Here is a 27,187-nt window from a genome sequence, read left to right as displayed (position 1 = left end):
AAGAACACTGGCAGCAGAAGTTCTGGGAAGTACTCCTTGGCGTGAGCTCTCCCAGAGTCTGTCATTAGCCCCACCAAAGAGCCCAGGTAGGCTCCAGTGTTGGGTTGCCTCAGGCCAAACAACCAACAGGGAGGGAACCCAGCCCCAACCATCAACAGTCAAGAGGATTAAAGTTTTACTGAGCTCTGCCCACCAGAGCAACAGTCAGCTCTACCCACCACCAGTCCCTCCCATCAAGTCTCTTAGATAGCCTCATCGACCAGAGGGCAGACAGCAGAAGCAAGAACAATAGTCCTGCAGCCTGTGGAACAAAAACCACATTCACAGAAAGATAGAAAAGATGAGAAGGCAGAGGGCTATGTACCAGATGAAAGAACAAGATAAAACCCCAGAAAAACAACTAAATGAAGTGGAGATAGGCAACCTTCCAGAAAAAGAATTCAGAATAATGATAGTGAAGATGATCCAGGATCTCAGAAAAAGAATGGAGGCAAAGATCGAGAAGATGCAAGAAATGTTTAACAAAAACCTAGAAGAATTAAAGAACAAACAGAGATGAACAATACAATAACTGAAATGAAAAATACACTAGAAGGAATCAATAGCAGAATAACTGAGGCAGAAGAATGGATAAGTGACCTGGAAGACAGAAAGGTGGAATTCACTGCTGTAGAACAGAATAAAGAAAAAAGAATGAAAAGAAATGAAGACAGCCTAAGAGACCTCTGGGACAACATTAAACCCAACAACATTCGCATTATAGGGGTCCCAGAAGGAGGAGAGAGAGAGAAAGTACCAGAGAAAATATCTGAAGAGATTACAGTCGAAAACTTCCCTAACATGGGAAAGGAAATAGCCACCCAAGTCCAGGAAGCACAGCGAGTCCCATACAGGATAAACCCAAGGAGAAACACGCTGAGACACATAGTAATCAAAGTGGCAAAAATTAAAGACAAAGAAAAATTATTGAAAGCAGCAAGGGAAAAACGACAAATAACATACAAGGGAACTCCCATAAGGTTAACAGCTGATTTCTCAGGAGAAACTCTACAAGCCAGAAGGGAGTGGCATGATATACTTAAAGTGATGAAAGGGAAGAACGTACAACCAAGATTACTCTACCCGGCAAGGATCTCATTCAGATTCGATGGAGAAATCAAAAGCTTTACAGACAAGCAAAAGCTAAGAGAATTCAGCACCACCAAACCAGCTCTAAAACAAACGCTAAAGGAACTTCCCTAAGTGGGAAACACAAGAGAAGAAAAGGACCTACAAAAACAAACCCAAAACAATTAAGAAAATGGTCATAGGAACATACATGTCGATAATTACCTTAAACGTGAATGGATTAAATGCTCCAACCAAAAGACACAGGCTTGCTGAATGGATACAAAAACAAGACCCATATATATGCTGTCTACAAGAGACCCACTTCAGACCTAGGGACACATACAGATTGAAAGTGAGGGGATGGAAAAAGATATTCCATGCAAATGGAAATCAAAAGAAAGCAGGAGTAGCTATACTCATATCAGACAAAATAGACTTTAAAATAAAGAATGTTACAAGACACAAGGAAGGACACTACATAATGATCAAGGGATCAATCCAAGAAGAAGATATAACAATTATAAATATATATACACCCAACATACGAGCACCTCAATACATAAGGCAACTGCTAACAGCCATAAAAGAGGAAATCGACAGTAACACAATAATAGTGGGGGACTTTAACACCTCACTTACACCAATGGACAGATCATCCAAAATGAAAATAAATAAGGAAACAGAAGCTTTAAATGACACAACAGACCAGATAGATTTAATTGATATTTATAGGACATTCCATCCAAAAACAGTGGATAGAATTCCATCCAAAAACTCCATCCAAAAACACTCCATCCAAAAACATTCCATCCAAAAACATTCTACCCAAAAACTCTTCTCGAGTGCGCATGGAACATTCTCCAGGATAGGTCATATCTTGGGTCACAAATCAAGCCTCAGTAAATTTAAGAAAACTGAAATCATATTAAGCATCTTTTCTGACCACAACGCTATGAGATTAGAAATGAATTACGGGGTGAAAAACGTAAAAAGCACAAACACATGGAGGCTAAACAATACGTTACTAAATAACCAAGAGATCACTGAAGAAATCAAAGAGGAAATCAAAAAATACCTAGAGACAAATGACAATGAAAACACGATGATGCAAAACCTACGGGATGCAGCAAAAGCAGTTCTAAGAGGGAAGTTTATACCTATACAAGCCTACCTCAAGAAACAAGAAATATCTCAAATAAAAAATCTACCCTTACACCTAAAGGAACTAGAGAAAGAAGAACAAACAAAACCCAAAGTTAATAGAAAGAAAGAAATCATAACGATCAGAGCAAAAATAAATGAAATAGAAACAAAGAAAACAATAGCAAAGATCAATAAAACTAAAAGCTGGTTCTTTGAGAAGATAAACAAAATTGATAAGCCATTAGCCAGACTCATCAAGAAAAAGAGGGAGAGGACTAAAATCAATAAAATTACAAATGGAAAAGGAGAAGTTACAACACACACCGCAGAAATACAAAGCATCCTAAGAGACTACTACAAGCAACTCTATGCCAATAAAATGGACAACCTGGAAGAAATGGACAAATTCTTAGAAAGGTATAACCTTCCAAGACTGAACCGGCAAGAAATAGAAAATATGAACAGACCAATCACAAGTAATGAAATTGAAACTGTGATTAAAAATCTTCCAACAAACAAAAGTCCAGGACCAGATGGCTTCAAAGGTGAATTCTATAAAACATTTAGAGAAGAGCTAACACCCATGCTTCTCAAACTCTCCCAAAAAATTGCAAAGGAAGGAACACTCCCAAACTCATTCTACGAGGCCACCATCACCCTGATACCAAAACCAGACAAAGATGTCACAAAGAAAGAAAACTACAGGCCAATATCACTGATGAACATAGATGCAAAATTCCTCAACAAAATACTAGCAAACAGAATCCAACACCACATTAAAAGGATCATACACCATGATCAAGTGGGGTTTATTCCAGGAATGCAAGGATTCTTCAATATATGCAAATCAATCAATGTGATACACCATACTAACAAATTGAAGGAGAAAAACCACATGATCATCTCAATAGATGCAGAGAAAGCTTTTGACAAAATTCAACACCCATTTATGATAAAAAACCCTGCAGAAAGTAGGCATAGAGGGGACTTTCCTCAACATAATAAAGGCCATATATGACAAACTCACAGCCAACATCATCCTCAATGGTGAAAAACTGAAACCATTTCCACTAAGATCAGGAACAAGACAAGGTTGCCCACTCTCACCACTGTTATTCAACATAGTTTTGGAAGTTTTAGCCACAGCAACCAGAGAAGAAAAAGAAATAAAAGGAATCCAAATCGGAAAAGAAGAAGTAAAGCTGTCACTGTTTGCAGATGACATGATACTATACATAGAGAATCCTAAAGATGCTACCAGAAAACTACTAGAGCTAATCAATGAATTTGGTAAAGTAGCAGGATAAAAAATTAATTCACAGAAATCTCTGGCATACTTATACACTAATGATGAAAAATCTGAAAGTGAAATTAAGAAAACACTCCCATTTACCACTGAAACAAAAAGAATAAAACACCTAGGAATAAACCTACCTAAGGAGACAAAAGACCTGTATGCAGAAAATTATAAGACACTGATGAAAGAAATTAAAGATGATACAAATAGATGGAGAGATATACCATGTTCTTGGATTGGAAGAATCAACATTGTGAAAATGACTCTACTACCCAAAGCAATCTACAGAGTCAATGCAATCCCTATCAAACTACCAATGGCATTTTTCACAGAACTAGAACAAAAAATTTCACAATTTGTATGGAAACACAAAAGAACCTGAATAGCCAAAGCAATCTTGAGAACGAAAAATGGAGCTGGAGGAATCAGGCTCCCGGACTTCAGACTATACTACAAAGCTACAGTAATCAAGACAGTATGGTACTGGCACAAAAACAGAAATATAGATCAATGGAACAGGATAGAAAGCCCAGAGATAAACCCATGCACATATGGTCACCTTATCTTTGATAAAGGAGGCAAGAATACACAGTGGAGAAAAGACAGCCTCTTCAATAAGTGGTGCTGGGAAAACTGGACAGGTACATGTAAAAGTATGAAATTAGAACACTCCCTAACACCATACACAAAAATAAACTCAAAATGGATTAAAGACCTAAATGTAAGGCCAGACACTATCAAACTCTTAGAGGAAAACATAGGTAGAACACTCTATGACATAAATCACAGCAAGATCCTTTTTGACCTACCTCCTAGAGAAATGGAAATAAAAACAAAAATAAACAAATGGGACCTAATGTAACTTAAAACCTTTTGCACAGCAAAGGAAACCATAAACAAGATGAAAAGACAACCCTCAGAATGGGAGAAAATATTTGCAAATGAAGCAACTGACAAAGGATTAATCTCCAAAATTTACAAGCAGCTCATGCAGCTCAATAACAAAAAAACAAACAACCCAATCCAAAAATGGGCAAAAGACCAAAATATACATTTCTCCAAAGAAGATATACAGATTGCCAACAAACACATGAAAGAATGCTCAACATCATTAATCATTAGAGAAATGCAACTCAAAACTACAATGAGATATCATCTCACACCGGTCAGAATGGCCATCAACAAAAATCTAGAAACAATAAATGCTGGAGAGGGTGTGGAGAAAAGGGAACACTCTTGCACTGTTGGTGGGAATGTAAATTGATACAGCCACTATGGAGAACAGTATGGAGGTTCCTTGAAAAACTAAAAGTAGAACTACCATACGACCCAGCAATCCCACTAATGGGCATATACCTTGAGAAAACCATAATTCAAAAAAAGTCATGTACCACAACGTTCACTGCAGCTCTATTTACAATAGCCAGGACATGGAAGCACCCTAAGTGTCCATCATCGGATGAATGGATAAAGAAGATGTGGCACATATATACAATGGAATATTACTCAGTCATAAAAAGAAATGAAATTGAGTTATTTGTAGTGAGGTGGATGGACCTAGAGTCTGTCATACAGAGTGAAGTAAGTCAGAAAGAGGAAAACAAATACCATATGCTAACACATATATCTGGAATCTAAGGAGAAAAAAAAAAAAAGGTCATGAAGAACCTAGGGGTAAGACAGGAATAAAGACACAGACCTACTAGAGAATGGACTTGAGGATATGGGGAGGGGGAAAGGTAAGCTGTGACAAAGTGAGAGAGTGGCATGGACATATATACACTACCAAACGTAAAATAGATAGCTAGTGGGAAGCAGCCGCATAGCACAGGGAGATCAGCTCGGTGGTTTGTGACCACCTAGAGGGGTGGGATAGGGAGGGAGATGCAAGAGGGAAGAGATATGGGAACATATGTATATGTATAACTGATTCACTTTGTTATAAAGCAGAAACTAACACACCATTGTAAAGCAATTATACTCCAATAAAGATGTTAAAAAAAAAAAAAAGAGGGCTTCCCGGGTGGCGCAGTGGTTGAGAATCTGCCTGCTAATGCAGGGGACACAGGTTCAAGCCCTGGTCTGGGAAGATCTCACATGCCGCGGAGCGGCTGGGCCCGTGAGCCACAATTACTGAGCCTGCGCATCTGGAGCCTGTGCTCCGCAACGAGAGGCCACGATAGTGAGAGGGCCGCGCACCGCGATGAAGAGTGGCCCCCGCTTGCCGCAACTAGAGGAAGCCCTCGCACAGAAACGAAGACCCAACACAACCAAAAAATAAAAAAATAAATAAATAAATAATAATTAAAAAAAAAAAAAGAAAACATGATGATCTAAAACCTACGGGATGCAGCAAAAGCAGTTCTAAGAGGGAAGTTTATACCTATACAAGCCTACCTCAAGAAACAAGAAATACCTCAAATAAAAAATGTAACCTTACACCTAAAGGAACTAGAGAAAGAATTACAAACAAAACCCAAAGTTAGCAGAAGGAAAGAAATCATAAAGATCAGAGCAGAAATAAATGAAATGGAAACAAAGAAAACAATAGCAAAGATCAATAAAATTAAAAGCTGGTTCTTTGAGAAGATAAACAAAATTGATAAAGCATTAGCCAGACTCATCAAGAAAAAGAGAGAGAGGACTCAAATCAATAAAATTAGAAATGAAAAAGGAGAAGATACAACACACACCGCAGAAATACAAAGCATCCTAAGAGACTACTACAAGCAACTCTATGCCAATAAAATGGACAACCTGGAAGAAATGGACAAATTCTTAGAAAGGTACAACCTTCCAAGACTGAACCAGCAAGAAATAGAAAATATGAACAGACCAATCACAAGTAATGAAATTGAAACTGTGATTAAAAATCTTCCAACAAACAAAAGTCCAGGACCAGATGGCTTCACAGGTGAATTCTATCAAACATTTAGAGAAGAGCTAACACCCATCCTTCTCAAACTCTTCCAAAAAACTGCAGAGGAAGGAACACTCCCAAACTCATTCTATGAGACCACCATCACCCTGATACCAAAACCAGACAAAGATACTACAAAAAAAGAAAAATACAGACCAATATCACTGACGAATATAGATGCAAAAATCCTCAACAAAACACTAGCAAACAGAATCCAACAACACATTAAAAGGATCATACACCATGATCAAGTGGGATTTATCCCAGGGATGCAAGGATTCTTCAATATACGCAAATCAATCAATGTGGTACACCATATTAACAAATTGCAGAAGAAAAACCATATGATCATCTCAATAGATGCAGAAAAAACTTTCGACAAAATTCAACACCCATTTATTATAAAAACTCTCCAGAAAGTGGGCATAGAGGGAACCTACCTCAACATAATAAAGGTCATATACGACAAACCCACAGCAAACATCATTCTCAATGGTGAAAAACTGAAAGCATTTCCTCTAAGATCAGGAACGAGACAAGGATGTCCACTCTCACCACTATTATTCAACATAGTTTTGGAAGTCCTAGCCACGGCAATCAGAGAAGAAAAAGAAATAAAAGGAATACAAATTGGAAAAGAAGAAGTAAAACTGTCACTGTTTGCGGATGACATGGTACTATACACAGTATAGTATACTATACACAGAGAATTCTAAAAATGCCACCAGAAAACTGCTAGAGCTCATCAATGAATTTGGTAAGGTTGCAGGATACAAAATTAATGCACAGAAATCTCTTGCATTCCCATACACTAATGATGAAAAATCTGAAACAGAAATTATGGAAACACTCCCATTTACCACTGCAACAAAAAGAATAAAATACCTAGGAATAAACCTACCTAGGGAGACAAAAGACCTGTATGCAGAAAACTATAAGACACTGATGAAAGAAATTAAAGATGATACCAACAGATGGAGAGATATACCATGTTCTTGGATTGGAAGAATATTGTGAAAATGACTGTACTACCCAAAGCAATATACAGATTCAATGCAATCCCTATCAAATTACCAATGGCATTTTTTACGGAACTAGAACAAAAACTCTTAAAATTTGTATGGAGACACAAAAAACCCCGAATAGCCAAAGCAGTCTTGAAGGAAAAAAACGGAGCTGGAGGAATTAGACTCCCTGACTTCAGACTATACTACAAAGCTACAGTAATCAAGACAATATGGTACTGGCACAAAAACAGAAACACAGATCAATGGAACAAGATAGAAAGCCCAGAGATAAACCCACGCACCTATGGTCAACTAATCTATGACAAAGGAGGCAAAGATATACAATGGAGAAAAGACAGTCTCTTCAATAAGTGGTGCTGGGAAAACTGGACAGCTATATGTAAAAGAATGAAATTAGAATACTCCCTAACACCATACACAAAAATAAACTCAAAATGGATTCGAGACCTAAATGTGAGACCGGACACTATAAAACTCTTAGAGGAAAATATAGGAAGAACACTCTTTGACATAAATCACAGCAAAATCTTTTTTGATCCCCCTCCTAGAATAATGGAAATAAAAACAAAAACTAATGGGACCTAATGAAACTTCAAAGCTTTTGCACAGCAAAGGAAACCATAAACAAGACGAAAAGACAACCCTCAGAATGGGAGAAAGTATTTGCAAACGAATCAACGGACAAAGGATTAATCTCCAAAATATATAAACAGCTCATGCAGCTCATTATTAAAGAAACAAACAACCCAATCCAAAAATGGGCAGAAGACCTAAATAGACATTTCTCCAAAGAAGACATACAGATGGCCAAGACACACATGAAAAGCTGCTCAACATCACTAATTATTAGAGAAATGCAAATCAAAAGTACAGTGAGGTATCAGCTCACCCAGTTAGAATGGGCATCATCAGAAAATCTACAAACAACAAATGCTGGAGAGTGTGTGGAGAAAAGGGAACCTTCTTGCACTGTTGGTGGGAATGTAAATTGATACAGCCACTATGGAGAACAGTATGGAGGTTCCTTGAAAAACTAAAAATAGAATTACCATATGATCCAGCAATCCCACTACTGGACATATACCCAGAGAAAACCATAATTCAAAAAGACACATGTGGGCTTCCCTGGTGGCGCAGTGGTTGAGAATCCGCCTGCCAATGCAGGGGACACAGGTTCGAGCCCTGGTCTGGGAAGATCCCACATGCCGCAGAGCAGCTAGGCCCGTGAGCCACAACTACGGAGCCTGCGTGTCTGGAGCCTGTGCTCCGCAACAAGAGAGGCCGCGATAGTGAGAGGCCCGCGCACCACGATGAAGAGTGGCCCCCGCCTGCCGCAACTAGAGAAAGCCCTCGCACAGAAACGAAGACCCAACACAACCAAAAATAAATAAATAAATAAAGGAGTTCCTTTAAAAAAAAAAAAAAAGACACATGCACCCCAATGTTCACTGCAGCAGTATTTACAATAGCTAGGTCATGGAAGCAACCTAAATGCCCATCAACAGACGAATGGATAAAGAAGTTGTGGTACATATATACAATGGAATATTACTCAGCCATAAAAAGGAACGAACTTGAGTCATTTGTTGAGACGTGGATGGATCTAGAGACTGTCATATAGAGTGAAGTAAGTCAGAAAGAGAAAAAGGAATATCGTATATTAATGCATGTATGTGGAACCTAGAAAAATGGTACAGATGAACCGGTTTGCAGGGCAGAAGTTGAGACACAGATGTAGAGAACAAACGTACGGACACCAAGGGGGGAAAACCGCAGTGGGGTGGGGATGGTGATGTGATGAATTGGGCGATTGGGATTGACATGAATACAATGATGTGTATAAAACTGATGACTAATAAGAACCTGCAGTATAAAAAAACAAACAAAAAAAAACAACTACTACTAAACTTTCTTTGGGTTATTTGTATGGAAATATGTTAATATAAATGTTTCAGACATTACATGAAATTTCTAAAAATCTTATATGTTCTGGTATAATGTTATAAGTCATAATTCTAGTTATTACTTTAAAATGTATATCTCAGAAATAACTAAAAAAAAAGAAAATAAAGAGCTCTTAAGCTGTACCAATTGTAACTTAAAACATTAAAAAAAAAGTCCTAGGAAGCAGAAAAGCACAGAGAAGCAACCAGCCTCTTCTCCATAGGCATCTAGCTTTTTACCAAAGGAGAGGTTCCACTGCTCCCTCAGTCAAGAGTTGCAGAAGCTCCACCCCAACCCCCCTTTCTGAGATCCCCCTTTGCAGTGTCCTAATCCACAGGGCCCCTCTCCAGTATGTATGGAGACATCCAAACTTTTATAAACCTAGTGAAGCCCATTTCCTTTCCTTTTCAAGCCCTTTCATCATTGTGACTGTCTAAGTACAGAAATTAGTGTCTGACTCTAAAAAAAAAAAAGTGATAGAAAATATTAATTACTCTCCCTGTTTTCTTCTACCCATAGAGGTCAACCACATAAAGTCTTAAAAGTAGGCTCCTTGTGCAAAGGCAGCTGCCCAAGGGGGCAAACAGGTGTCAAAATGCAGCCCATGACCACTTTTTAAGCCGTGAGCCCTGACCCAGGCTAAGTCAGCCCAGAGAAAGAGGGTCTTTTTCTAATTTCTCTCCCAAAGATGACACTGTGGAAGAGGTAATCAAGGATGTGACCACCGGTTAACCTGTGAGCTGGACCTGGGCAATCAGAGGCTCCTCACTCTCTCTTCTTCTGTCCTTGGGATGTACATTCTGCCCCACGTTCCCACAGTGGAAGCTGTCTCAAGGACATAGCCTTGAGAGAGTACGGTGTTGTTGAGACCATGTGGACTGAATATGCGCTGAACCCAGTGAAAGCTTCTATATATACTTTAAGATTTGGCAAGTGGGTGCGGAGATCTACTCAACTCACAGCCACCCAAGACAAGCCTCGTAAGAAAGTTCCCTTGCTTATTAAAACTGTCACCTACCAATCTGGAGTGCTCTGACTCTTTCTTTAGCCTCTCCCTGCCTTCCATGTATGGGGCCAGCTTGAGAATAAGAGACACCTTTTCTAACCCGCACAAATTTGCTACCAAAGTGCTATCTGCAAGCAGCAGCCCTACTGTCAATAACAGTATATGACACACGCCACACACATACCTCAGTCAAGCAGAAAGGCACTACAGTAGGTTCTCAATTAATGTTTGTTGCATGACCTGTTAAATGAACAGGGCTTTATAAGCCCATGGTGGATTCAGGAATCTACAGAATAACAGTTACAGTGAATCTTCATATCCATAAAATCGCAAGGACTTTACAGGTCATTGAATTCAAGGCATTCCCTCCTGATACAGGGTTTTTCTACAATATCATGCTCAAGTGTCTCTCAATCTCTGAACCCCTCCAATGCTTTGCTATTTAGAGGCAGCACTCGACATGGTTTGGCTCACATAATAAATGTGCCAACACCCTATTTAGTGCAAAGTACAAGTTCATTATACTGGGTTGGAATCTCCCTCACTGTAACTGTTACCCACTGTTTCAATTCTCCCCTCCAGGGCAAATCACAGTAAGTATAGTCTGTCTTCCACAGAGGAATACTTCTTGCATTTGCAGGCAGCTGAAGTGTTTCTAAGTTAAACGTATCCAGTTTTGACAACTGTTCCTCACATGCCAATTTCAATATTTCCATTTTGACCACGCTGTTTTGGACATATACACTTGTCAATAGCCCTCATAAAATATGGCACCCAATATATACAGTGGAATATTACTCAGTCATAAAAAGAAACGAAATTGAGTTATTTGTAGTGAGGTGTATAGACCTAGGGTCTGTAATACAGAGTGAAGTAAGTCAGGAGAAAAACAAATACCGTATGCTAACACATATATATGGAATCTAAAAAAAAAAGGTTCTGAAGAACCTAGGGGCAGGACAGGAATAAAGACAAAGACGCAGACGTAGAGAATGGACTTGAGGACATGGGGAGGGGGAAGGGTAAGCTGGGACAAAGTGAGAGAGTGGCATGGACATACATACACTACCAAATGTAAAATCGACAGCTAGTGGGAAGCAGCCGCATAGCACAGGAAGATCAGCTCGGTGGTTTGTGACCACCTAGAGGGGTGGGATAGGGAGGGTGGGAGGGAGACGCAAGAGGGAGGAGATATGGGGATATATGCATATGTATAGCTGATTCACGTTGTTATAAAGCAGAAACTAACACACCATTGTAAAGCAATTACTCTCCGATAAAGATGTTTAAAAAAAAAAAAGGCACCCAAACTGAAAATAAGTATTTTAGTCCTTCAGGTGTCAGCTTCTGAAAACAATAGTTTAGACACACACAGAAGAGAACAGGATTATTACCTACCTTGATGAATGCACAACACTTCTAATGCGCAACCAAAACTGGAATAGCTTTTTTAAGCTGTTATATTCCACTACTGGCTTCAAACTTATGATCAAGTAAAACTATCTTTTTCAAAGAGTGTGAAAGTACCCTCATCCAGAGGATGGATGGATACAGATACATGTGATTTACCAAAACTTTAACCTTAGATAATAGTTATTTTATTATTCTTTTTATGCTAGACCTATCTTGTACTTTACAGACCACTTTTTTTCCTCTAAACATAAAGAAAAGACCTAAATTTTATCTCTTGCATTCAAGTCCCTCATTTCAGCCTATCAAGATACTTTTAAGTATTTATTCTATCAGCCTACCTATTACAAAACAGAGAGCATCAACCCTAAGTACACAAACCACATGTTAAACGAATCATTGCCAAATCTGTTTTATTTTTAATCTACTAGCAAAACTGCCAAATTTTATCACTCTTATAAAGCCAATGTGCTCAGTGACTAGACTAAATGTGGCATTTTCTAGCATCACTTTGCAAAGAATTATGCATGTTACTCAAAATGACCAACCTAGGTATCTATTTTCTGAAAACACACTTTACCTGGTTGATGAACAACTTTTCCAATTGTATGTTCTTCTTCCTCCTCCTCTTCCAGAATGAAGCCCCCTCCTGTGTCAATTATCTTCGGGGCTGCTTTTACATTAGCCATGCCTACAAAAAGTAAGAGTGGTCAACAAATGAACTAGGTAAGCCCTTATGTTCCCTTGGGCATAAACAGGAACTTTTAAAAATTTAATATATATCAAATAAGACAAGGATGTCCACTATTACCACTTCTATTCAACATTATAATGAAGGTCCCAGCCACTGTACTACGGCAAGAAAACAAGACAGGCATAAAGGTTGGAAAGAAGTAAAACAGTATTCACAGATGATGTGATTATGTATACAGAATATCCAAAAGAATCTACAGTTAGAATTAAGAAATACCTAGGAATAGATGTGTAAAACCTCTATACTGAAAACACCACTAAGAGAAATCTAAGTCAATTCTCCCCAGATTTACCTAAAGATTCAATGTGATTTCATTCAAAACCCCAGCAGTGGCGGGGGGTGGGAACGCACGTGTGTGTGTGTGTGTGTGTGTGTGTGTCTGTGTCTGTGTGTGTGTGTTGGGAAGGGGGAGGAGTAACGGGAGCTGACAAGCTGATCTAACGTTTATATGTAAATACAAAGAACACACAATAGCCAAGATAACCCTGAACAAAACTGGAGGATTTACACTACCAGATTTAAAGATTTACTACAAAGCTTCAGTAATTATGACAGTATAGTACTAAAACAAAGGGACCAATGTATTGATAATAGAAGAGAGAGTCCTGAAATAGACCTATACATATTTGGTCACTTAACTTACAGCAAAGGCTTCAAGGCAATTCAGTGAGAAAAAGATAATATTTTCAATAAATGGTGCTAGGATTTATGACAAAGTTACCACAAAACAGTGAGGAAAAGATGGTCGTTTCAATAAATGAACTTTGACTCTACCTCATACAATATACACAAAACAATTTTTAAATGGATCATAGTCTTGAATGTAAAGGGTAAAAGGTAAAACAATAAAGCTTCTAGAAGAGAACACTGAAGAATAACTCCATGAACTTGAGGTAGCCAAAAACTTCTTAAACATGACACAAACGTATTAACCATAAGAGAAAAACTGCTAATTGAACTTGATTAAAACTAAGAACCAGGGCTTCCCTGGTGGCGCAGTGGTTGAGAATCTGCCTGCTAATGCAGGGGACACGGGTTCGAGCCCTGGTCTGGGAAGATCCCACATATCGCGGAGCAACTAGGCCCGTGAGCCACAACTACTGAGCCTGCGCATCTGGAGCCTGTGCTCCGCAACAAGAGAGGCCACGATAGTGAGAGGCCCGCGCACCGCGATGAAGAGTGGCCCCCGCTTGCTGCAGCTAGAGAAAGCCCTCGCACAGAAACGAAGACCCAACACAGCCAAATAAATAAATAAATAGATAGATAGATTAAAAAAAAAAAAAAAAAACTAAGAACCTCTGTTCATCAAAAGACACAATTATGAGAGTAAAAAGACAAGATACAAATCGGGAGACGCTATTTGCAATATGTATATCTGACAAAAGACTCATCCAGAATACATAATGAAATCCTATAAACCAGTAAAAGACAAATAGCCCAACTTAAAAAAAGGGAAAAGACCTGAAGAGAAACTTCACAAATGAAGATATGCAAATAGCTAGTAACCACATGAAAAAGGTCTCATCATCGTAAGTAATTAGGAAAATACAAATTAAAACCATAATGAAATAACACCATTCCCACCAGAACACTCAAAATGAAAAAGACTGACAATACCAGATGATGAGGATGTGGAGCACCTGGGACTATCAATACATTGCTGGTAAGATTTTAAATTGATATAATCATTGTTCGGCAATGCCTACTAAAGTTAAAATATACATCTCCCCTATAACCCAGAATTCCATCTCTAGGCATATACACGATAGAAATGAGTGCATATGTCTACCATAAGACATATCAAAAATGCTCACAAATGTTTTCCTCATAATAGCCCCAAACTGGAAACAACCCAAATTTCCATCAAAAGGAAAATGGAAAAACTACGGTATAACAACATAAAAGAGTACTATAGAACATATAAATGAACAAACTACCAACACATGCAACAACACGGATGAATCTCTCAGGTATTATGTTGAGCAAAAGAAGCCACTTACTGTATGATTCCATTTATATGATGTTCAAAAACAGACAGTACTAATCAAATGGTCAGAATGATAGTTACTTCTAAGGGTGAATGGTTGACTAAGAAGTGCCATTAGAGAAACTTCTAAGGTTCTGGAAGTGTCTGTACAGTATATTGATTGCTGTGGTATTAACATGAGTATTCACATAGGTAAAATTCAGATGAGTGCATTTTACATTAATGTATGAATGTTATAACTAATTTTTTAAGACAAATTTAGTAGGTATTATCTTGCTTAAGTCTAAACGCCCCTTCTCTGGCCTCAATTTATTAAATAAAGGAATTACAGTATAAGCCTGTTTCTACTGTTAACAGCAATTCTCATATTCTAGTATATTGTCTGTTCATCTCTCTACATCCCTTCATTAGACTGAGTGCTTTTATCTCCGTAATTCTGAAAAACAGTTAAGCATTCCATGAATATTTACTGACTGGATAGAAATCAATGAATGTATCAGAATATGATTTTGATTTCATGAATAGTGTAGCAAATGATTAGAATGATCATTCATGAGTGCAGTAAGAATTAAGAAGGGAAGCTGGAGTAATCAAGACCATAATCTGAGCAGGATCCTGAACAATGGTAAATCATGCCAAAAACAAAGCCCAGTTTCTCTCTACTGCTACGCCTTGTTTTTTCCCCAGGCCCTTAGCACTACTCTTAGCAACACATTCTAAGCAAGTTCTTCTCAGTCTTTTTCATGGCATGTCATAGCACACACAGATAATGAAAACTGTACAGTACATTGAAATAAAAGTACTACAAAGATTAAAAATCTCAGCACCTACCTAACTCTTGAAGCACAGCAGGTTGTATACAATGCTGCAACACAGTTCAGTTCTTTGGCAAATACCTAAGAAATCTAACAAAATATTCATGCTACCTTGCTTTCCATTATCAGACGTTTAGTTTAATACCACTTTATGCTCTATTTTGCACCCGTGTTCCACAGCCTTTTAGTACAGATCTAGAAACCTTTATGGAATCATGAATATGAATTAATCAATGCAGATGGACAACTTTTTGTCCTGACCCTAGAATGCTTCAAGTTGGGAAAGGAATAAAAGAAAACCACTATAAAGCAGAAAGGATGAGACCAGAACCATTAAAAGTGGTTGAAATTTGCAGATTCAGTGTCAGTATGAATATCAAGACACGCAGCTCGCTCTTTTCACTCTTCCTTACTTCTGGCTGATGAAAAAGGGTAGTGGATGACACAGCTCTGACCGTGCTCAACTGCTCACACAGTATGGATATAGGTTTAGGAACACTTGTGCTTCACATTACAGAGGTAGTCCTGAAGAACCACATGTCAACCAAACTGTATTTCCCTGAGGAAAATTATTAGTTGACCCCACTGGAGAATTGACCCCAATTATTAGTTGACCCCACTGGAGAATTACATGATAGACACATACATGATAGGCAAAGAGACAAATAAGCCGCCACGGGCTAAGAAAAGGGAAAGATGAAATCCAAACAAGAGTAACAGCCTTTCTTCCTATGAGAGAGAGAGACATGCCTAGTATAGCAGAGGCAGCTGGTGAGCAAGGAAAGGCCCCGAACCCAGGGTCAGATGACCCGAGTTCTAGTCCTGATTAGCCTTTGCACTTACTGGGATGGACCTGAGCAAACCCCCCTTTGCTTTTCTGATCCTCAGTTACCACCTCAGTAAAACAGGGATACCAAACCCTGTCCTAATTATTTTCTCACAGGTTAGCTGTGAGAATCAAATCAGCCAATTTGAAAAACGTGAAGCACAACAGGTGCCACTCTGTTAGCCCCACGAAGGCAGCAGCGGGAGCAAGCACTGTGCGGGTTACGGAATATGCACTCAATCACCCTGCGGTAAATGGATGACTGAGGGAAGCTGGTGCAGGACCACTAATTAAATGTGTTACAAGGTCTAAAAGCTTTACCCCAAAACCACCCCTGGGACCGGTGAAAGCTGCAGGAAGAGAGCAGAAAGGGAGAGCTGAGGCACTGGCTGGCATTTCCCGACGGCGAGGGCGGCTGCATTCCCAAGCTAAGGACCGCCGAGGAGCAGGGAGGAGAGGCCAGGGCTGGGAGTCAGGAGTCGCCCTGTGGTCTCGGACAGCCCGCTCTGACAAGGCCCGCTGAGCGGATCCCACCCCCACCCCCCGCACCTGGGACTGCGGGAGGGTCTGCGCGGAAACGCGAAGGCAGCGCACGCCACACCCAAGACGCTGCCCCAGGTCCGCAAGGAAAGAGAAGGGGCAGGTGCCGCCCGGGCCCAAACCTCCGGTAGCCGCAGCCGCCGTCGCCGGGTAAGGCCGGGCCGCCAGCCGGGCCTGGCGCAGCATCAGCGCCCGCTGCCGCTTCCGCTCAATGCTCGCCCGCACCGAGGCGGACAGCTCCGCCGGCTGTTCTGAAACCGCCGGCTCAGACGAAGCTCCCCCGGCGGCCGCCATCTCCGTGCTCCCCCAAGGACTGTGGCTCTATCCCCGCGCATGCTTATTGGCGCCCCGAAGCCTGCCCAAGGCCCCGCCGGCACCGCCTCCGCGCCTGCTCCGCCTCCGCGCCTGCTCCGCCTCCGCGCCTGCTCCACGGCTCAGCCTCCAACAAGGAGAGCGCCTGCGCAATTTGAGAAGTACGTGGGAAAGGGAGGGGCGGCGGGCGGAGTCTGCGCACGCGTCGGCCCGGGGACTACTGGCTGGCTTTAACCCAGGGGGAGGGCCGTGGCAGAGATCGGTGATTAAGACCTGGTCATCTTTGAAATAATAGCTTCGCTTGGTGGTTCAGAATATGGACTTTGGAGTCAGACTTGGGTTAAATCCTATCTCTGACACTTGCCATCTGTGTGACTTCAGCAAGTTATTTAACCTGAGTTCAGTTTCTTCAGTAGTAAAATGAGGATAATTACGGAACCACTTTCATGGTTGTTGGGAAGATTAGATGTAGCCTTTCAGCACAATGCCTGGCACAGAGAAAGCTTTCAAAAATGATGGCAGGACCTCCCTTGCAGTCCAGAGGTTAAGACTCCGTGCTTCCAATGCAGGGGGCGCGAGTTCCAAACCTGGTTGGGGAACTAAGATCCCGCATGCCAGCAGCACAGCCAAAAAATGTAAAATGAAATAATAAAATAAAACGGCAGCTAGTAGTAATAGTAGTGCCAATCAAGAGAGATCAATAGATGATTGGTCTGACTACTTACAACACCTGGCCTAGGGGGACAGTGTCTTAGATTCGAAATGAGAGCGCCTGGGTTTAAACTCTCACTTGCTGTGACATCAGGCAAATGCAGCACCAGGTTCCCAAGGCTGGTATGCTTGAGCTTGGCTGTCTTTTCCTTGGAATATTTCTTCAGTGTGGATGAGCTGCCACCAGGTAGACAGTGGGTTTGGATTTGGGCCAAATCCTGACTTCCCAAACGTGTGGCAAATGAAGCAGAAGAAACACTGCATGATTTTCTAAAAATGTATGCTTTTCCTTTATTACAAATAAAACTTAACTGAAGCCAGAAAACATTAAGTTCTAATTACTACATATACCATTTGGGACTAGTTTTTAGAGCAAGCTGGCACACTGAGGTTTCCCACTAATAGTCAATGATAAAAGTTTGACAAGCACAAACTAGTGGTTCTAATCTATCAAATACATGTATATTTAAACTGGAGGACCTTATATAAAGCAGAGAAATGCTGAGCTCTTCTGGTTGAACTGGAGACAGAGACCTCAAGCCATCCCTACTCCCTTTCTCCTCAGATTCTTCTTGCTCCCCATCCATTGATCTTGTCCAGGTGATAAAATCTCAAATTCTATATGACACCTAAAGCACGAGCAAGAAAAGAAAAAATTAGAGAAATTTAACTTCATCAAAATTGAAAACTTTTGTTCATCAAAGGACACTGTCAAGAAAATGAAAAGACAACTCACAGAATGGGAGAAAATACTTGGAAACCATATACAGGTTTCCATGTTCCCTATCCAAAAGTAGAGCATTCCTAAGAAACCTTTTCTAAGCCAAAATGGCATAAAGCAAAGAAGCAATTACCTTAGGACACATCTTGCTAACGAATGCACCTGCACAAAATAAATCGAGATAAAGCACAGATGCTCACAGACACAGTTGAAAGCTATGGCAGCTGGATGATAAGATGCTGAGGGCAGTTCCCCGGGAAGGAGCTTGGTGGTGTCATTCTCTCAAAGCGCGCTGCCTCTATACTGCCTCATGCAAAACAAACTCAAACACTATTTTTGCTTTCCCCCTTTTTTCCTGAAAGCGGAAATCCTCTTCACATTTCTTTCTGTTAGCAAAAACAGGTACTAATGAAGGTCTTTCGTAAAAGCAAATTGAGATAAAGCGACTTGAAAAGCGAGGGATACCTGTATCTGAAAAGGGAACTCTTACAACTAAATAACAAAAAGGCAAATAACAGTTTTTAAATGAGCTAAAAACTTAAATAGATATTTTTCTAAAGAAGATGTACAAGTGGCCAAACAAGCACATGAAAAGAATTCATCATTAGTGAAATGCAAATGAAAAGCATCAGATCAAAAGTGAAGTGCGATACCATTTCATACCCATTACTATGACCAGAATTAAGAGGAAAAAAAAAAAACCCAGAAAATAACAAATGTTGGCAAGGATGTGGAGAAATTGGAATCCTCATACATTGCTAGTGGGAATGTAAAACAATGCTGCCCATGGCAAACAGTTTGGCTATTCTCCAAAAAGTTAAACATATAGAATTACCATATAAGTCATCAATTTCACTCCCAGGTAGAATTCAAGTCCTCAAAGGTTGAAAACAGGTGTTCAAACAAAAACTTGCATACAAATGTTCATAGCAGCACTATTCACAATAGCCAAAAGACTGAAACTACCCAAATGTCCATCAAATGATGAATGGATAAACAAAGTGTGACATATCCAAACAAGGAATATAATTCAGCCATAAAAAGGAAGTACTGACACATGCTACAACATGGATGAACCTTGAAAACATTATAGGGACTTCCCTGGTGGCACAGTGGTTAAGAATCTGCCTGCAAATGCAGGGGACACGGGTTTGATCCCTGGTCCTGGAAGATCCCACATGCCGCAGAGCAACTAAGCCTGTGGGCCACAACTACTGAGCCTGCGCATCAGAGCCCGCGTGTCACAACTACTGAAGCCCCCGCACCTACAGCCTGTGCTCCTTGACAAGAGAAGCCACTGCAATGAGAAGCCTGCGCACTGCAACGAAGAGTAGCCCCTGCTCGCCACAATTAGGGAAAAACTGCTCACAGCAACGAAGACCCAACAAAGCCCAAAATAAATAAATAAATAAATTTATTTTTAAAAAAACAAAAGAAGACATTATACATTTCTTTTATATGACACATTTGAAATAAGCAAACCCATAGTAACAAAAAAGCAGATTAGTGGTTGCCAGGGACTGAGGGGAGAGGGAAATGGGAAGCGACTGCTTAATAAGTATGGGACTTCCTTTTGGGGTAATGAAAATGTTCTGTTGTAACGGCTTCACAACATTGTGAATGTACTATGTGTTACTAATGGTAAATTTTATTTTATAGTAAGGTTTTTAAAAATTCCAATTCTAACTGGGCCCAGGCAGGTAACGGAAGTTAATGAATCCATCCAGGTGTGGGGCTCTGGCAAACTGGAGTGTGAGGGCCCCGCTAAGGGAAAAGCTACTGCACAGCTCCAGTGGGTAGACAGAATTTGGGCCCATTGTTGCCAACTGCCCAATGTTTGAAGAAAAGTAACTGCTTCTCAAATTGTAATGCACATACAAGTCACATGGTGATCTTGTTAAAATGAGCATTCTCATTCAGTAGGTCCATGGTGGGACTCGAGAATACGCATCTCTAATGAGCTCCCTGATGGGGCTGCAGCTCCACGAACCACAGATCCAATAGTAAGGGTCTGGCCCACAGGTTCTCAAACTTGGCTGCATGTTGGAAGCACCTGGGGAGTTTAAAAACCACAAACAGAGTTTGATATCATTGGTCAGAGGTGGGATCTGGGCATTAGGATTTTATAAAGCAACCTCTCCCCCACCCCCATGATTCTAATGGGCAGCAAACTTTGAGAGCCAACACCCTTAAATGACCCCTCTAGACTCTACACAGCTCTAGGAGCATCTAAGGCTGTGCAATATTTCCGTAGGACAAGGTAACAGTTCTCCCCCAATGTAAATTTTGACAATAATTAGCCACTAGAAACTCCTCCCCAGAAAAGCATTCCAAGCTTGAATATTGAAGGACATGGACCATGGCTCAGATGCTGCACCAGCCCTGGTATTTTGTTAACTCTTGACAAACTGTTGGATTTCCTTTTACCGTAACTCCCTCTCCTTGGGCTTCCTGACCTTTGTTAGCAAGTTTTGTGTAATTGGGTCTGAATTGTTAGCTGAGGCCTCAACCAAGGTAAACTGAGACTCCTCCTTTAGAGAAAAGAGGAGTACATGCCCTGATCTGTGCATCCCACACAGTGACAGAGGCTGCAGGGCTTGCCTGGAGCACAGGGGCATGAGTCATCTTGGTGGGGGCACAAAAGGAAAACAGGCAAGGAGAACAGACCAGTGGATGTGTTCTTGCCTCTTCCCATTCACAGTGTCGGGAAAAACCTGCGACTACATCTGTCTTCCTGCTTTGTACCTCTCACCTCCCAGACCAACTGTGATCCTGGCTGAAAGAGGGGTAATTAACAAAGCACAGGAAGAACTGAAAGCCCTTAACGGAGGCTGAAAAAGAGCAGGCAGGTAAGAATGGAAGCCAGGAAGGGGAATGAGAAACTTGGCAGTGTTTCCTGACAGGGCCTCCTCTCTGAGAGCATTTCTGGGGTTATTCATGCCTGAGATGACAGGATGTGAACATATTTGCCTTTATTATCTAGTAAATAGTACATGTGTGTGGCTTTCTTTTTTACTTTCATTTTTCCCGATTCCCGGGGCTTTACCCCCTTAATGTGGTTACTTTGAACATCGTTGGCATAAATTCACAATAGGAGAACATCTGTGGTAAGGAGCATGCCAAGGGGGAGAACTGTCTGGGACGAGGATGCAGCAACACAGAAATTAGCCCGATCCTGTAGACCTAAGCTGTATTGATTTAGTAACCAGGAAATGCAGTCTCTTTTGGCTGTGACTGACGCTCCTTCTGGAAGAACTTAGATTTCAACCTCCCTGAACCAAAAGATAAAGGGATTGAGGCAAAAACATCATATTGGAACCTTGATCAATAAAATGTGTGTGCAAAGGGATTTAGAAAACATCTTAAAGACTCACAAAAATTTTCTTTCCAGAAGCAGTAAGAAGTAGGAGGGTCCAAACATTCAACTAAGGACAGGACCTAGGAAAAATGATTATCAGCACTGGAGGCCAAAATCCAGTCACCCACTGACCAGCAAGGGCAGATCTCCCCGACTCTGCATTCCCCAGGTCCTGAATGTGGCCCAAGGGACCTTGCTTCTTACCACCTCTTCCAGGAAACTTGCCCTGTCTCCTTCCTCAGGCTCCTATGAACCTCGTGTGTGCTGGTGTTGTGGCTCTTCCACACCAGAGGTGATACCTACCTGCCGTCCTTAACTAGATTATCAGGTCCTCGAGAGCTGGGACCATCTAGTTCATCCCAGTATCGCCAGCACAATGTCTGGCACAGAGTAGCTGCTCATTAAATGTTTGTGGAATTAAATAAATAGAATAATACTGAATAAACCTAGTCGGATGTCTCACCAGCACCGAAAACTCAATGTCCAAAGCTGAACCTGACAACCACCTCAGCTCTGCTTCTATACCTGTGGTGACAGGGAACACTCTACTTCAGAACAGCCTGCTCCATTGTTGTCTAGCTTTGGCCAGTGTTTTTTGCAATAATAATAATAATAGGAAACACTTACATGGTGCTTAGTAGGTGTTTTTAAGCATTTAAAATTTATTAATTAATCTAATTTTCATAACTACTCAATGAGTATATTCACTAGTGCCAGTTTATAGATGAGATAACTAAGGCACAAAGATGTTAAATAACTTGTTCAAGGTCAAGGTGACAGAGCTGAGTTCAACCAGGCACAGCCCAGCCCCAGTATCAATATTCTCAACCACTAAACTCGTAAGTCTCGAAATTAGAATGTCTTCCTCTTACTTCTCCACTAGTACTTGTTCTGCCTGAGTTAATGCAGAGCTGGGATCAGAAACCAGATCCTTGTAATACCCTACATGCTAACCAAGTGGTTTGAAACAGACTGGGCTGTCTTTGTCTGAAGCCTGGTCTGAGAGTTATTATTGCCAGTCTTAGATAGGGCCAAGGGAGGATGAATGTGGTCCAGGGCTCATTCATTATATGGATGAACTCCAATTTACATAATGGGGTCATAGTTTTGTGGCTCCCTGTTTTCTTACTATCCCCAATTGGGGTTTTTGTTTTCCTTTCAATTACCTTTATAAAAAGTGTGGTTGCAACTTTTATTCCAACTTTTTTATTGGCAAGTACTTCCTCTAATAGTTGGAGTTCTGTTGAATAGGTGAACTGTCACCAGATGCACTTGCTTTTACAGTTTTTATAATGCTTGGAAATTGGCTGAACGTCTCTGGCTTCCATCCCTTCTCTGGTCCCACTACTACTGGCCTAGTTTAGCCCCCATCATCTTTTGCCTGACCAGCCTCTAAGCTGGTCTCCCAGCCTCCAGGCTGACCCCTTCTGACCCATCTTCCACCTGGCCTTACCACATCTTTCAAAAGTACAACTTTAAGGAATTCCCTGGCAGTCCAGTGGTTAGGACACCGTGCGCTTTCACTGCCGAAGGCCCGGGTTCAACCCCTGATCAGGGAACTAAGATCCCACAAGCTGTGTAGCGCGGCAAAAAAAAGAAAAAAAAGTACAGTTTTAACCATTTGCTCAAAAGTCATTTGACCCCAAGTCTATAGCTAATCCCCATCACCTGGTTTCAGCCGCCTTTTGCGGGGACTTACCTTCCTCCGTGAATCCTCATTGAACTTTATATGCTTTAACCAAACTGGTCTATCTTCTAGGCCAGTCCTGCATTCCTCTTGCTTCTGAACTATTTCTCTCCCTGCAATTCTTTTGTTCATACACTCACTCACTCATTCTTTCATTTGTATATTCATTCAGTCAGCAACTTTATGACACCATGACACCGTGTTCCAAGCCAGGTCCTGTGCTGAGGACCAGGAATACAGCAATGAATTCATGGTCCTCCTCTCAAGGAGCTTCAAGTCTAATCTGGATTCTTCCTGATCACATCCATCACCATCTGTCACAGTCTTATCTGAAAGAATACCATTCCCCTCTCCTTGAAGCCTCTTCCCAATGTTTCAGCTAGAAGTAACCTCTTCCCTTCTCTGAGGCTACTCCATTACCCTCCACCTCCATCTCCCAAGCACCCCCATCTTCCAACCTTGCATCCTGTATTATAATCATGCAGCTGCCTTGTTTCCCCTGGATGATACAAGATGCACTTCAGCTTCTGAAGGCAGAATCCCTCTGCATCCAGGGACCATCAGAGGAGCCAGCCCAAGGTGGACACCTACCCAGCCAAGGCTGCCGAGAGACACTGCATCCACCATGAGTCAGGCAGAACACATCTCAGAGAGGTTCCTCAAAGCACTCACAAAAAGCAGTGTCGTACAGCTTTATTAAGATTTAATTCACATACCATACAATTTACCCATTTAAAGTGTGCAATCAAATCATTTTCAGTGTATTCACAGAGTTAGGCAGCTATCACCACCATCTGTTTTAGAGCATTCTCCTCACCCCAGAAACAAGTGCCACACCCATTAGCAGTCACTCCCCGTGTCCTCTCAAACCCTCTCAGTCCTAAGCAACCACCAATTTGTTTTCTGTCTCCATAAATTTGACTGTTCTGGACATTTCATATGAATGGAATCATACAATATGTGACCTTTTGTGTCTGGCTTCTTTCACCTAGCACAGCGTCTTCAAGGTTCATCTATGTTGCAGCATGTACCAATATTTCACTTTTTAATTGCCAAATAACATTCCGTTTTATGGATATACCACATTTCATTTAATCCATTCATCAGCTGATAGACATTGAGTTGTTTCCACTCTTCGGCTATGATGAATAATGATACTATGAATGCCCGTTTACAAGTTTTTCTGTGGTTATGTGTTACCACTTCTCTTGAGTAGACACCTAGGAGTGGAACTGCTCAGTCATACGGTAATTCTATGTTTACTAGTCTGAGGAATCGCCAGACTGTTTTTCCAAAGTGACTGTATTATTTCATATTCCTACCAGGAATGTATAAGGCTTTCAATTTCTCCACATCTTTGCCAATATTTATTATCTTCTTTTTTACTATAACATCCTAGTGGATATGAAGTGGTTTCTCATCGTGGTTTTGATTTGTATTTCCTTAAAGATTAATTATGTTGAGTATCTTTTCATGTGCATATTGGCCCTTTGTATATCTTCTTTGGAGAAATGTCTATTCAAGCCCTTTGCCTGTTTTAAAATTGGATTCTTTGCCTTTTTATTGTTGAATTGTTAAGTGTTCTTTATGTACTGTAGATATCCTAGAGTTTTTAATTGTTTTCCTTATGCTTTTTGTATTTTCTAAGTCTTCTACAATGGTAATGAGTTACTCTGGTAAGCAGAATATCTAATATGTGATACTAACCTACCTGAAAATATAGAAATTGTACTAATCAAACTTATGAAGGACATTAAGCTAGAAAGGGTGATTAATGCGTTTGGGGTTTTTTGTTTGTTTGTTTTACAAAATCAAGATCCATTCCTGGAGGAGTGGAGCTGTGGGTAAAACAGTACTAAGTGTGTTAGTGTGAACTTCCTCATTTCAGTTCAACAATTTTGTCAGGGTGTCTGATGAAGTGGTCTCTTTCTGCATATGTGGGAGGTGACATTAGATGATCTCCAGGACCATGTTCAACATTCACTGTCTATGATTTTCAGTTAAGGCAGGGGTAGAACTCTCTTGAGAAGGGTTCCTGAAAAAATAATCTGAAGGTCTCGGTGTCTTACAAACTCAGTGGCGACCAACATGTGATGTGACTGATGAAAAGAGATGATGTGATCTGAGGTGACAAGAATAAGAGCAGGGTGTCTGAACTGAGGGAGACGTTTGTCCTGCTGATTTGAGCTGTTCAGACCACATCTGAAGCTGGTGCCCACTTCTGGACAATACTCCAAGAATCAGAGCACTGTCCATGTGGCCAGGATGGAGAGGGAAGGGCTGGGAAGAAAGTGTTGGGAGGGAGGCCAATTCAGAAAAGTCGTGATCAAGGCACTACATCTCCAAAGGGCTTCCCTGGGCAGAGGCATCGATGTGGTCTGCCAGGCCTTTATCATCTCACTTAACTGGAAGTTCATAGCAGCCTCACTGGGCAGGATTTCCTCCTATCTCAGACCACAAGACCCAGGACTACACTCATGGCCGGCTCCAGTGGCCCCTCATCTCAGGAGCTGAAGACCCAAGTGGCAAGACGGTGAAAGTCTGACCTGAGGTCCACACAGCAGGGATGAGAAGACACGAAAGACCCTATAGGGCAGCAAATTCAAGCTGTCATGGGGTCCAAGCTAGTAATGAAAACCAATGGAGCCAGTTGAGCACTTGCCTTTTAAATGTATAGAAATTTCATCACTTCCACAGATAAATATGTTGTACACTATTTTTCTTAAAACAAATGACTTGGTTTTTAAATTTTTCCTCTTTTCAGAAAGAACTAAAAGATGTTTTTATTTTTGTTTTTGCAATAAGAGAAACAACAGCACAGGTGCAATAAGAAATGGCATCCCAGTCATCCTTGTTGCTGGGGCGACAATAGGGAACCGAGAGGACAGCTGTGACAGGACTGCAGCAGGCCCAGTGAAGCCAGGCCTTCTACTTTGTTAAAGAAGAGCTAAAAATTGGGATTTTTATGTGAAATCTTCCAACTTCTAAATCTTGATGCTGATGTTTAGAAAATATCATACAGGCTTGAAATCCCTCTACAACGTCTCTTCTGTGGTCTTCTTAACTCTGCTTGCATATCCAGGGATTGGAGCCCAAGCCCACGAATTCAGCCATCTCTTTCTGTGGACTGCTGTGACTGATAGGAATGGGCTCTTCAAATTAAACTGAAATCAACCCCTTTACAGTACACTGGGCCAACCACCCCCCAACCTGCACAGCCTCTGCCATTAGTCCTAACCTTCACCTCTCAGCCACTCCATCCATTCATTCACTCATTTACACACATACACCAGGGGCCCAGTTTCACAGCATCTGTTGAATCCAGTGGATGGGAGTCCCCCACAAGTCGAATACGTGTTTTCTTTATCTCTGAGTCCCTTGGGGCCTAGAATAGAGGGAGGTCCCCTGGGTGGGAACATGGTCTCCCAATCCCTCTCCTGGATGAAGGCTGCCGCCCCAGGAAGAAGCTCCCTTGTGGACCTTGTGTGTGGCTCTCCTGGGCAGTAGCCTGGCATTGAGCAGGAGCACAGGGTTTACTGGATCTGGACCCTGGGCAAGTCACTGATGTCCCAGCCCAGGCCTCCCCATTGTGTAAACAGGGGCATTAACACCCAATTC

The 27,187-nt window shown here is 41.1% G+C and overlaps 1 protein-coding gene and 1 long non-coding RNA gene across 3 annotated transcripts in view; both read right to left on the bottom strand.

The window, feature by feature from the left end:
- Positions 1–17,113, bottom strand: part of XPA (XPA, DNA damage recognition and repair factor) — a 39,076-nt gene extending 21,963 nt beyond the window's left edge. The window contains exons 1-2 of the mRNA XM_068552240.1: positions 16,903–17,113; positions 12,439–12,549 (exon numbers count right to left, since the gene is read on the bottom strand). Coding sequence (XP_068408341.1) covers positions 12,439–12,549; positions 16,903–17,074 — 283 coding nt within the window. The 5' untranslated portion in view covers positions 17,075–17,113. The remainder of the gene's footprint in view (positions 1–12,438; positions 12,550–16,902) is intronic.
- A 991-nt stretch (positions 17,114–18,104) lies between these two features.
- LOC137770038 (uncharacterized) overlaps positions 18,105–27,187 on the bottom strand; it is a 101,071-nt gene continuing 91,988 nt past the window's right edge. For both annotated transcript variants that reach the window (XR_011075118.1, XR_011075117.1), the window contains exon 4: positions 18,105–18,432. This is a non-coding gene — a long non-coding RNA (uncharacterized lncRNA). The remainder of the gene's footprint in view (positions 18,433–27,187) is intronic.

Source organism: Eschrichtius robustus, chromosome 10 (genome assembly GCF_028021215.1).
Source record: "Eschrichtius robustus isolate mEscRob2 chromosome 10, mEscRob2.pri, whole genome shotgun sequence".
Taxonomy (NCBI): Eukaryota; Metazoa; Chordata; class Mammalia; order Artiodactyla; family Eschrichtiidae; genus Eschrichtius; species Eschrichtius robustus.
Note: the sequence above shows the minus strand (reverse complement) of the source record. Positions and strands in the feature narration are given on the sequence as shown.